This window comes from Polypterus senegalus, chromosome 8 (genome assembly GCF_016835505.1).
Source record: "Polypterus senegalus isolate Bchr_013 chromosome 8, ASM1683550v1, whole genome shotgun sequence".
Classification (NCBI taxonomy): Eukaryota; Metazoa; Chordata; class Cladistia; order Polypteriformes; family Polypteridae; genus Polypterus; species Polypterus senegalus.
In genome coordinates this window covers 142,117,945-142,131,273 of record NC_053161.1, presented here as the reverse complement: position 1 = coordinate 142,131,273, position 13,329 = coordinate 142,117,945, and the positions used below count along the sequence as shown (strand labels likewise).

The window sequence follows — 13,329 nt, the reverse complement described above, 5'->3', positions numbered from 1 at the left end:
TTACACTCTACCTAACAAAAATGTACCTGGGTAGTTTTGTATTGTGTCTTAGCATTCTCCTAGAATATTTGATGCAGTGGGTCTCGTCAACATGTCTTTTACATTTGCTTATGTTGCTAAGATTTAAGGTTTTCTGTTTTCACATTTGGACTTTGCCACTTCAGCTCTATTTTAAAAAGCAAGAACAGGAAAGGTATTTTTTTAAATTTATGAAAAGTGATTCACTTTAGAACACAAAGCAAAGAAATATATACCATGATTGAGAAGACTTAAAAACACTTCTTCTGGACTTAAAAACACAAAACATATTGTTTTAATACGTCAGATATTTTTCAAAGTTGATTTGGCCATGCCTGCCCAGATCTTAGCACTCATCGTCATAATGAAGGTCTCACCACTAATATTCTATATCTTGTCCCAAACTCTAGTTTGTCAAAACATGGATCTGAAGGAGCCCCAGCACTTCTCAAGCTTACATACAGGTGAGTCTAAACTGGAATTTTCTGAATAACACGATTCCAATAATGTCAGACAAAAAACCAAGAACTTAATTTGCCAAAAGTTATCTCATATTTGTTTTAAAAGATGTTTGTGGAAGCATTTTTGACTGCATCAGAATGTAGACCTGGAAACATTAAATCTGTGTTTTGTTGCACAGAACTGTAAAAGAAAATGCTTCCTAATTACACATAAAAAAGTAATTTATTCACTCATGTTCAGTTTACTTGTTGCTAAGATTCGGGTTAAGATCTCACTGCACGGTATCTCGAAAGCACGAAAATATTCAAAAACATTCAGTCTAGCATAAACTCTTTTCAGAAACTTGTATACATTTAAAAATAATTATATTACTTAATAAAGCAGATATAGATTACAATGATTTATGTTTTATAATTACCCACAGGTACACTCAGAATAAAAATTCAAAAATATACACAGATGAAAAAATTTGAAAAACTATTGTACACCTCATGAAATTTTGATTTTCCACATTCCAAAGACAGACTTACACTAACAGGATTTGTTGCAGTTATTTATATGAACGAAAGAAATGAAACTGGAGTGATCATTCAAAAAGGCATGAAAAAGAAGGAACGGCTGGCTGACAGAGAGAGGCACTCAGTGTAGTCCTAGACAGCTGCTGGAATTTGCTAGCCTGTTCCTCAGTGGATCCCTTTGATTGCTCTTTTTTATATTTGCATTCAAAATGAATATGCTGTATAAAGTATAGAACTAATTTCTTTGCTGTTACCAACCATTCTGCCGCTCACCTAATTTTATTGCCTCATTGTTCTATTGTCTTATTTGCCTGATTTGATTGATTTGGGTGTGTGCATAACACACAAGTACCTTTCATTGTATTGTAAACTATAATAGCAACAACTTGAACTTAAAATGTAAATGGTACTATCATTGCTCCAAGCAGCTCCTCCATTAAGTCACATCATACAAAACTGGACCTTTTCATGCTCTTTCCCTCACTGTATGGTTGCATTTTTTGTTATTGGAAGCAGAAGCTAGGAGACCCGGGTTCACTTCCCTGGTCCTCCCTGCATGGAGTTTGCATGTTCTTCCCGTGTCTGCGTGGGTTTCCTCTGGGTACTCCGGTTTCCTCCCATAGTCCAAAGACATTCAGGTTAGGTGGATTAGCGATTCTAAATTGTCCCTAGTGTGTGCTTGGTGTATGTGTGTGTGTGTGTGTGTGCGCACCCTATGGTGGGCTGGCGCCCTGCCCATTTTTTGTTTCCTGCTTTGCGCCCTGTGTTGGCTGGGATTGGCTCCAGCAGACCCCCGTGACCCTGTAGTTAGGATATAGCGGGTTGGATAATGGATGGTTGGAAGCAAAAGCTTATCTTCTTGGTTGTGGACTGGATATTAGGTAACAGATCCACCTTTTAAGTCCTTGGAGCATTTTAACCCTGGTTACTAAATGCTTCTGAATACACATGTGGCTTACCCACATGTGTGACTACTACCCTTTTTAGTTTAAATTAAAGACACTGTCATTCAAAAGAACATGATAAATATCTGCGTGTGAAACTAAAAAGTAGAAACAGAACACCATTAAATCTTGGTATGCTCATCAGATATAACATTAGATTTATCAGATTCAGTAAAAGTCACAACAAAGGGACACAAGATGCTAATATCTACTTCAAAATAGTGATTCAATGTTTTTTGAGTTTAATCAAACCACTTCTCATTGGATCTATACCATTGTTTTAAAAGTTAATTTTGTTAATGTGTAATTTGGAAAAAGAATTTCAGCTTTATGCCCCAATCCAACAATTAAGGGAAGTAAAACGTCTGCCAGAGATTACTTGAGGTCAGAGAAGTCATCCACCTCTAAAAGCAACATTCACTTGGCAGACTGTCCAATAGAGAAAGAAAAAAAAAAAAAAAAAAAAGGATGTTAGTTGTCTTCAAAGTACTCAAACAATAAAAACAAGCAGTCGGGACATTTTGCTTATGTGTTAAATTATAATAGTCAACTGTCTATTTCAATAGTTCTTTGCATTAGGCTTGGTAAACCCCTTTTATGGGGTGACAGGTGTTGCAGAAACCTTTATAGGCCACTTCACTATCTACACACTTTATTGTTTAAATGGACACATTTCTAATTTTTGCCCATCAACATGCACTCATTAACTCTTAATGACATAGTTAAAACATGTTTTTAGAAAGGTTTGTAGATTTATTACAAATCAAAAACTGATAATCTTTCATATACGTAAATACTCAGACCTTTTGCTGTGGTATTCCAAGTTGTGGTCACGTGCAACCTGTTTGACTTACTTCTCCCTGACATGTGTCTAGATCTTGACTGGAGTCCACCTGTGTCAAATTAAACTGATTGGACACACACCTGTGTATATAAGGTTCCACAAGTCAAAATGCATGTCAGGATAAAAAATCCAAGGAACTCTTATTAGGTCTCTGCAATACAGTTGTGGTAAGGAGTAGATCAGGGTAAGGGTATAAAACTATTTCTAAAGCTCTGATTGTACCCAGGAGCACACTAGTCTCAATAATTCTAAAAAGGAATAAGTATGGATCCACCAGGACTCTTTATCGAGCTGGCAATTTGACCAAACTAAGTAACTAAGAAAGAAGTGCCTTAGTCACTGAAGTGAGCAAGAACCAGTGGTCACTCTAAGATGTCCTCTACTGAGATTGGAGAACCTGTTGAAAGGACAATAGTCTCAGCAGCACTCCATCAATCAGGCATTTATTGTAGAGAGACTTGACGGAAGCTGCTCTTCAGTAAATGGCATAAAGAAAATGTTTCGTTCTGATTAAAAAAAAAAAACTCTTTGGGCAGAACTCCAAGTACTATGACTGGCTAAGACCAGGCACTGCTTATTGCCTGCCTAATACCATCTGTATGGTAAAGCATAGAAGTGGAAGCTTCATGCACTTGGGGTGCTTCTCAGTAGCAGAGACAGGGAGAAAATTGAGGGAAATATTAATTCAGCCAAATACAGAGAGGTTCTTGAAGAAAGGTGCATGCAACCATACACTGGGGTGATGATTCACCTTTCAGCATAACAATCACCCATGGCATTCATCCAAGACAACAATGGAGAACCTTTGGGACAAGTCTCTTTCTGTTCTTGAGTGGCCAAGGCAAAGCCCAAACTTAAACCCAGTAGAACTTCTGTGGAGATACCTAAAGATTGCAGTTTATAGGCACTTCTCTTTCACTCTAATTGAGCTTGAAAGGATCTTCCAGGAGACAAAGTGATGAACTGCCTAAATCCAGGTGTACAAAGTTTATAGAGACCTATCAAAGATGACTCAAAGCTGGAATTGCTTGCAACTGGGCTTCTAGAAAGTACTAAATAAAGGGTCTGAATACTTATATGAATGAGAGGTTTCAGTTGTATAGTTTTAATAAATGGGTAAATGTACTGTATATCTGAACATGTTTTCACTTTGATATTATCAGTTATTGAGTGTAGATTGATAGGTAAAAATTGTAAAATGTATTCATTTAAAATTAATTTCACAGCACAATAAAGTGTAGAAAATGATAGGGTCTGAATATGTTTGGAATCCACTGTTTTTATCGTTTTTTTTTAATTTTAGGGTTATTTTTGTTGAGGTCTACCAGATTTTCTGTCATATTTATTAGTCTTGTTAGTCGAAATCCACTATTGTACTTAGTTTTAATTGTTTTCAGTTCATACCACCTTTGTCTAAAAGATTTCTGCAAGAAACAGAAACCCATGTAAATAATAACATATTAAATATGATCGGTCAGTCACACTGTTGTTTAGTCTTCACAAATGATTAGCTTGCTTAATAACATAAACATAAGTTGGCTAGAGGTTTCATCACAAGCTGAATTCAGTATTTCACTATCAGGAAAAATGAAAAACCTTCAGCTACTGATGACATCTAGAAGTAAACTCCTCATTTCAAACTAAAGTGATGAGTCTGTAAGTTAGTAAGCATACAGTATACCCATTAAAAGAGCTAAAAGGTAAAAGCCTTTACTTATTGCTCCACGTTAAAGAAAAGTTCATTTTTAGCAAAGGTCTCCTGTGTGAAAACAATGCTGTGAATCACCAGATATGTTTTTGCTACTTAGCTTATCACTGAAGAATAAAAAAGCGATTAGGATCTCACTTCATATGAAAAATCCATTTATAAAGCAAACCAAATGTTCTTTTTAATAAAACAACAAGATATCATTTACCCGTTGACTCTGGATCTTTTTTATTTCTGTAACAGTTTGCTTTTGACTCATACGGTAGGATAATAAATGACACATTTTTATTACTGCAATAAAATATTTATTGCTTCTATTTTTGTGCTATGCAATTTTACACCTGCTGGCTGCTTGTCAGAGAGACTAAAAAACCCTTCAAGGTTTCAGGGATTTTTTTTTTTTTATGGCTTTCTGATGTGTACATTGCTAGTTGTTCAATTAAAATAAATAAAATTAACTGAGTGGCTAGAATACTCTCTGTGTGGATTTAATATGTATATCATTTACAGATTTGCATTAACCATTAAGCAAAATAAGCACATGCTTAAGGCACCAAAAGAGTTTTTCTCCCCAGTCTATCACTACCACACTGGACTTCAACAGAATATTTTGTAATTTTCCTTACCTGTCATATTAGACTTTACTCTACACTATTAAAATACAAAAGATTATTTTTACATAGGCAGTGGCTAAACTTAAAAATTTTGGTTTAAAGGTATCTTCAGATATCACATTTGTTCCAGTCCCATAGCGTAATAGTTTTGTCTTCATTGAGTGTAAAAACAGCTGGCTTGTTTTGGCGAGGACTTAACTCACCAGCCATGTGTAAGAAACTCATCACCTTTAAGCTCTTTATTTTATTATTTCAGTTAATGATTTGTCACATAAGCAAGGAAAGTTCTAATCTCTTATTTCACCTTCAGCACTAAGTAAGTCTTAATGTTTTATCAATTAAGCAGTGGAAGCTCTAATGGGGGGCACCACTGTTGAGCTGTTCTTAGGACATCAGTTGGGCTTAATCCAGCCCTGGTCATTTACGAGTAAGAGTTTTCACTCATTCTCCAGAAACAAGATGTAAGATTAACTGTCAACTTACACCTTAGTGACGGCATCCTATCATGTACAAGTGTTTTGTCACCTTGCTATTGACTTAAGCGGATTCCTGTAAGTACGGCTTCAAATTCTTAAGACGCTACACAGAACAAAACTGGGTACAGAAAATAATGAAGGGAAAATAAAATGGACATGTGCAAATTTGTAATGATTAAATGACACGCAAACAGTTTAACAAAGCACAGGCACATATAAAATGAAGGCAAACATTCTGCTGCAGTAAGAGTGCCCCATTTTAAGATTGTGTTAGATATTCTATTATTAACACTTTTATTTTCTGGTATTTTTTTATTTGTTTCTCTGCATTCCTCATTCTCTTTCTTGTCCAATCCTACCTGTAAAATAAATAAATGCTACAAACAAGAAACAAATTATAATAATTTCTGGGACTCAATAGATCTTAAATACCAAATGAAATGTCAATATGCATTTTGTTGAAGTTGCAGAGAAATTTCATCAAGGAGACAACACATGATAACTATTTTATCCATAGTATCTCTGTTTGTAATAGTTCACCACTTTAAACACAGGAGGTAAGGTGTTATTAAACAGTATTATTTGATCACTGCTGTATATTTTTTAAAAACCATGCTTAGAACAACTTCACGTCATCTCTCAGTCATTTCTAAAGGGATGTTAATGCACTTTGGTTAGCAAAGTTCTCATGCATGCCTTGAGCATATCTACTAGGCAAATGAAGCAAAGTCAGTCCTTTTCTGCAACAATGCTCCTTGAAGACAACATTTCTTTACAAAAGGTCTGCTACAGCACATGCTTTGACAAAATCTTCAGTAAAATCATGTCCGAGAGGCGTCAATTGCAGCTGACACAGTAACTTACTTTGGCTTTGATTTCCTTTTATTTTGCTTGGCTTCTGATTAGCAATGTACAGTACTTGGGATTTGAGATGTGATCTTTAATTGTGCTAATTTAAATGTTATTAATTGAATAAGAACAGAAAAATAAAGATAACATACCAACATGTGTGTAAAGACCTTTGTTAATAGCTTTTGCTCTCTCTGCAATTTCTTTCATTAGGAGACCAGTTGCGGGGAACTACATTTCCTAATACAGTTTTTATTATAAAAATATAACATTATAAAAACATTTCATTATAAAAAAGTGATAAACTCTTTTGTCCATTTCAGAACTTGTTCTTCCTTCCAGGGAATAAAACTATCATGTTCACCTTCTTAATAAATTTTTGGAAAAAGATAGAAAGTGGCCATTTTTATTGGAGTATGGCTCAGGTCAGTGGCTGTACCATAAAGTCTGTAGTTCTCATACACTGGTGTCTACTGTAAGCCACAGACATTATTTATCACCCAGTAAATAAAATGTACACTTTAAGTGCTTAAAAAAAATTGCAGACTCTAGTGTAACCAAAGACTGGCACATATCCACTTTGTATCCTTGCTGTTTGAGCTGTTTGTTCACAAAGATGTGCAAATGTGTAACCATAAGATGAAAAATCAAAACCATACAACTCTTACATAACAAGCACACCTACCAGTTAAATATGCAATAATAAACTACTAAAGCAATCCATACGCTTCCTATCAAGAATTTAGCAATATAAAAGAAAATAATTTAACAAAAGAGCTGCTGCCTAACTGATTCTAACTTGAGATAACAACGTTCCAGGAAAAAATAAAACATCCAGACTATCTATAGTGCTTTGAAATAGGCACTGTTAACTTAAAGTCCCTATGCTAAATGGTTGCCTGCTTTCTCCGAAACACCTTACAATAAAGATCATACAAGTAAAGGGGCAAAATCTAATAATGTGCTATAACATCAGAATGTTCTTCAGTAATGCATTAATTTAATTTCAGAATGATACATATGCAATACATATCCCTGGTTCCTGTTACACTGAAGGAACTTACTAGTCACAATAATGTCTCTTCTAAAATGCCACATTACACATATATTTGAAAACAACAGAAATTAGAAATTGGGACCTTTCTGGTATGCCGTTGACATCGATTTGCCTACAAGTATGTGACAATGAGCATGTAAATCACCTCCAAATATGTAAGATTATTAATGCCATAAATTAAATGTAATCAAAAATGTAAAATGAACTGAAATGCAATACATATTCATTTTGTACATTTCATTATTGCACAATTATTATAATTTTTGTGTCGCAATTAAAAAGAAATCAATCAAATGATTCATTGCTTTTTAATATGCCATGTAATGGAGCACATTCCATTTCCTTCCTGCTGCAATAGTCAAGTGAAATGAACTGACCAATCAGCATCAAGCAGTTTGGTGATGGGCATCAACAGCTGGGGTTAAAGTAATATCATATATGTTCTCAATAATTGTGTAACAAGCACTGAGACGGTAGAGAAACAAAGACATCATACAAGATAAACAGTTTAAACCCTTAGACAAATAGGTGCATTTATTGTTTTACTCAAAACAAGCAAACTTCTTCCATCCTCCCTGGAGGCCCTTTCATACAGGTTCTCCTCCTTACCTGTGCTGCTATTCAAATCACGAGTGCTGCAGGTGCACAGCCCCTGGACAGTGCTCTCTAGAATGCACATAAGAAAAAATAATAAGGGATGTTTCTAGAAATTACATTGTCCATCAGGTAGCATTCATCACCAGATCAATAAATATTGTTGTTAGCTGTCCGGTACACTGTTATCTCTTACCCCAAACAATATTATTTGAAAAAAGAAAAGCTCTTCATAAAGCAGGACTACAGACTAGGACTACAGACTCTACTATCAGTTAGGCCTGGGGAAAAGTTTACACTAGCTTCATTTGCTGCTGGAGTGCCTTCGTTCACCCACTGCTGCCAATGCAGCCACAGCTTGCCTAAGTAACTCAAAGACATCAACATCTGTGAAATGTTCAGCAAAGTTTAGAAGAATATAATGATATAATATATGGCTAACTCAAGGAGTAAGAAAAAAAAGCTTGGTGATCATATTAATACCGTGTCCAGCAGGGAGCATTAGCTCCTTGAATTGATTAAGTTCAGCTCTGAGAATTGTCCTATGGAAAGGTATTTCTGCCAATAGAGGCACCTCAAAGTCACGGCGGCAGCAAAATAACCACAACAACACTACATATCAATGTCAACACAATATGTTTACGATTAGCTTTTATTAAAGAACCTTTCAGCATACAAATCCACAGTCAGGCTTTGTCAGGAGAACCAAAATAAAAGATCACAGACACAAATGCAGCAGTTAGCTGAGGTACTCTTGATGCTTCAGCTGTTGTCTTCTCCAAATGCTACAGGAGTGTGTAGAGGCAGGAGTGTAACGTTACAAAGAGCAGCAATTGCAAAGTCTCAAGGCTAAGCAGGTTAGAAGCTGCTGTTTTTTAGTATGTCTGGGGTCCAATGGTGGTGGATTCTCTAATTTCCAGAGTGTAATATTATGATAATATTGTTTTGGACAATAAATCAGTTAATTTCTAACTATTAGTCACCTCTTTTCTTGAGGTCAAGCAAACAACTTAATTTTCCTTTCTGCTGGGAGAGCCCAAAATACTTTCTCAAGAACTTATAATATATTTATATTGTTTACTGCATATGAAAGAACAATATTTCATAAGTATGAGTGCAAAGCTAGAGTGCAAACCATCTTAAACACAGAGACCACTGTGACACACTGAGCATCTTTAAACCTTGCTTCAGCCTACAAACATTGACAAATGTTTGACTATATTCAGTATTTAGTTGAAACAGATAGTAGTCCAAACCACAAAAAATTAACCACAGTGACAACTTGCAATAGAAGTACACTTCTTAAAGTTACATCATCTGTTTAACATCTGTAGCAGTGGAGCACCAAAATGCAGTATTGACTAAAATGCCTTCTAGCCCCTACAGCTGATGCCCTTCGTTCCAATTCTTTGACACTGAATTTAATTTTATTTAGTTTTGGCATGATTAACACATGATCATGGAAAGGAATGCAACACGCTCCAAGTAGACTCCGTGTGAAAACTAGCGAGTTGGCTTTACATTTGGTTAAGGCTTTTTTACAAGTCAAATGGACCTAAATTAACATATCATACACCTTTTTAATGTATTTCAAACTAGCATGAATACTACATGTCATATTGAAAAAGCAATAAATCATTTGATTGAGTTCTTTTTAATTATGACATGTAACAGTTGTAATAAAATTAATGTATTTTACAAGTTGGATTGCATTTAGTTTTGAAACAGATATTCCTCCATATCCAAAATTATGAATAAAAGAAGAATACAGGAAAGAGCTCTCTACTAATATTGTGTAGCCAAGAAAATGAAACAAAATACTACACCAACATGATATATTACTGTACAACTTACAATTTGAGTTGCTTCTGGCATAGAATCAACAGGTCATAAGTCACACATACTCCAAAGACCGTGACACCAGTTTCTTTAACCAGCATTGCACAAGTTCCCAGGAACAAGCTCAGAAGTAGAGAACATGAGGATGTCGTAGCAGGAAAATTCTCCCCAAAACAGCTGCGGTCCACACTCCTAGTAAAAATAAATAGACACAATGTCCATTTAAATACTTTCCTATGTTTTGTGAATAAAATATAAAAAAACACCAATACTAATTACTTCTAGTCAGTTAGTAGCATCAAAAACATTGAATCATTAACCTTGTACCCACTATTCCAAACCCAATTGTTTTTGTATAATTCAAAACCATATACTGTACCCCACATTTATAAAGCAACTTCTTTCACTGTAATATTTCATTCAAATCAAGCGGACGTTATTGTAATATTAATGTTTAAATTTTGGAGCAGTAGCAAGTTATGCAATTTATTCATGGTTACAGTGCACATCAGATGCATGCAATCTTAAACATTAGATACCACCATAGAGCACAGTGTGTGGATGTGATGCTCAAGTAGCCTACAGCTGGCATCACTTTTTCTTGCACGCGGATATTGATAGTCATAACCAGGATAGCTAGGGCAATGAGGACGCATAACAAACAAATATTGCTGTAAATCTGTACTGTGCTATTTATTCTAATGAATAAATTAATACAAAAAAGGTCCAATAATGTGCAAAGGGACAGTTCAAAATCTTCAAAAAATAATAAATAAATAATAGATAAAAACACCATGCTCTACTGAGGATGTTAAAATCAATAAATAATTCCATCCAATAAATATACAATAAAACCAAGGGTAAAATCAGGATTAGAATTGGTCTTTAACTCTTCTTCCCAGTGCTGCACTTTCTCTCTCTTGCTCTTCGCTCATCTCTCACTTTCCCTTCTCCCTCCACTTACCCATCTCCCAGGTATAGGCAAGGGAGGCAAGATATCAGTAACAACAGCCGAAGTTGACTCCTTTCCTGACCACCACTGGCGTCTTCTAAAATTAATTCAAAAGAAGTTCATCAGCAGCAAAAAAAGGTTACTACTTAAGAAAAGGGTTTGAATGAAAACCTGTAGCCACTAAGGGCCTTCCAGGACCGGAGCTGGTGACCTCTGTTGTTGGTTGTTTGGGTTAATGAGAGGTTTGCATCCAAAAAGTTCAAATTTACATTCACTTTCAAATTGCTTGCTTTATTGTAAAGCACAGTTATGTTGTTTGATGCCACCAACTCCAAAGACAGACACCAAAGGAAAAAGTACAAGCTACATTTAACACTACAAGGTCTCAGCTGGTTTATACGGCACAATCAATAAATCAGGAAACATCTGGCCAATAAGAAACACCTAACAGCCAAACTCCAAATACAGTATACAATAAATAACCCCAAACTAAAAAGTGTTATTCTGTACTTTTGTCTTATATTCTCCTTTTTCATGTTAAATTCAGAAAAAATTGTATTTTACCAGTAAATATAAATGTTACAGCCTTTACCACGTTATTTTGAAATCATCAAAGCAAGCAAAGATAAACTGTTGTGAAGTGTGCTACTTTTGTATAAAGATTTATATAACTGAATTCAACTATGCAGCTTCACTGGAACTATGAACTATCACACAATACAAGGCAGAATTAAAAGCAGCATATAAAATCTAAATGCTAGCAGTTTCTATTTCATCCGATTGTTTGAAAACTGCAGTCTGTCCACTGGATTATGCTATCATTTCATGCTTTACATGTCTTGAATACTTCACAGTCTCTAGGTTTTTATTTTCAAACATACAGTAAACACTATAAAGTTTCTGTGCAAATACAACAACAATAACATTTATTTATATGGCACATTTTCATACAAAAATGTAGCTAAAAGTGCTTTACATAATGAAGAATAGAAAAATAAAAGACACAGTAAGAAAAATAAGTCAACATTAATTAATATAGAATAAGAGTAAGGTCCGATGGCCAGGGAGGACAGAAAAATACTACAAAAACTCTCCAATGCACACTGTAACCTAATAAGCCACAGGGATTTTTTTTCCAGAAAGTTAGATATAGTTCCATGGTTATGTAGATCCCCATGGAAATTAGATTAAACCTTAGTAATCATTACTTTCCCTTAACCAATATAGACTGAAACAGATTTAAAGAGTTCTTTCATTTTGTTATTCCTATTCATCACACTAGTGCACTTAGGAAAATAAAAAAATATTACTGTTAACCTCTGAAGTTGTTTTTTTATGTAAGAATGACTAGACAAGAAGAAGTAATCCATTTAGACTTGACAGCTCAGCAGCATGTGTCACTACTACAATTAAACTTTTTTCTTTTTCTAGAGAACTGCCTGTCAATCCATCATTTACATTTTTTTCTATGATTTTGTCCCTCTTGGTATCAACCATTCTCATAAGCTGGCAGAAGTGTACATTGTACAGTGCATTGTACAGAAAATCTTGTGCAAGGAATGGAAATTGTCAAAGATTCCAAAACAATACACTGTATTTAGAATTATTTGCAAACTAATGCAAATATGTGGAACAGTGTTATGCAAACTTATGATAAGTTTGGTACTTTATTTAAATGTTGATACAGTAAGTAGATAAAGTGCTTTGTAAATGGCCCTACATAAAGATTGGCGGCTGTATTTGGTTTGGCTTCTTTGTGATGCAAAATATGTTTCTAATTGCATTTCTTTATGCTTGGGTGCAGACTTATAGCTGAATTTATCTACTTAAAGCTATTCTCCATACATGATTATACTATTCTTTCACTAAGTATACTATAGAATTCCTAAGATAAAAACAGACTGTACGGCAGTTTGTGCATTATGAAAAGGCACTAACCATCATATCAACATAACGCATTCAAAATGAAGACTCACATTAATTCACAATTTTTCCTTTTGAAATGAGTCATGAATTAAGCAAAAAAATAACACAATTCCACTGCATATATAAAAAAATAATGTACACTGGCACGTATGTTTTACAAAAGAACAAAATTTACAGTATTCTCAGCAAATCGCCTTAAAACAATACAAGTACTATCCAAATAAATGTACTACTGTATATAAGTATATTCATAGTGCATGTGGCATTTTTTGGAAAGGAATTAACAGGGGTATCAAATCGCTCAATTGTGCCACAAGACAGGTTAAGCGCGTATATAGCTACATTCTTCAACATGTTACCTGGCGAGCAGGAAGAGGAGGAATAAATAGTGAAGACATCACAAAGTCTATGTTTATTGGAGTCTGTATATGAGTGAGTCAAAGGTTTGAGTACTGTCTTGTAGATAATTACTCCAATGAAAATAATGTGAGAGAGAGGTGGTCTAGGGATGGGCAAAGCTGACATATA

The 13,329-nt window shown here is 34.8% G+C and overlaps 1 protein-coding gene across 4 annotated transcripts in view; it reads right to left on the bottom strand.

Annotated features, from left to right (window-relative positions):
- tmtc1 (transmembrane O-mannosyltransferase targeting cadherins 1) overlaps window positions 1-13,329 on the bottom strand; it is a 570,135-nt gene that overhangs the window by 476,934 nt on the left and 79,872 nt on the right. For all 4 annotated transcript variants that reach the window (XM_039761862.1, XM_039761863.1, XM_039761865.1 and 1 more), the window contains one exon: window positions 9,939-10,115. In XM_039761862.1, the coding sequence (XP_039617796.1) occupies window positions 9,939-10,115 (177 nt within the window). The remainder of the gene's footprint in view (window positions 1-9,938; window positions 10,116-13,329) is intronic.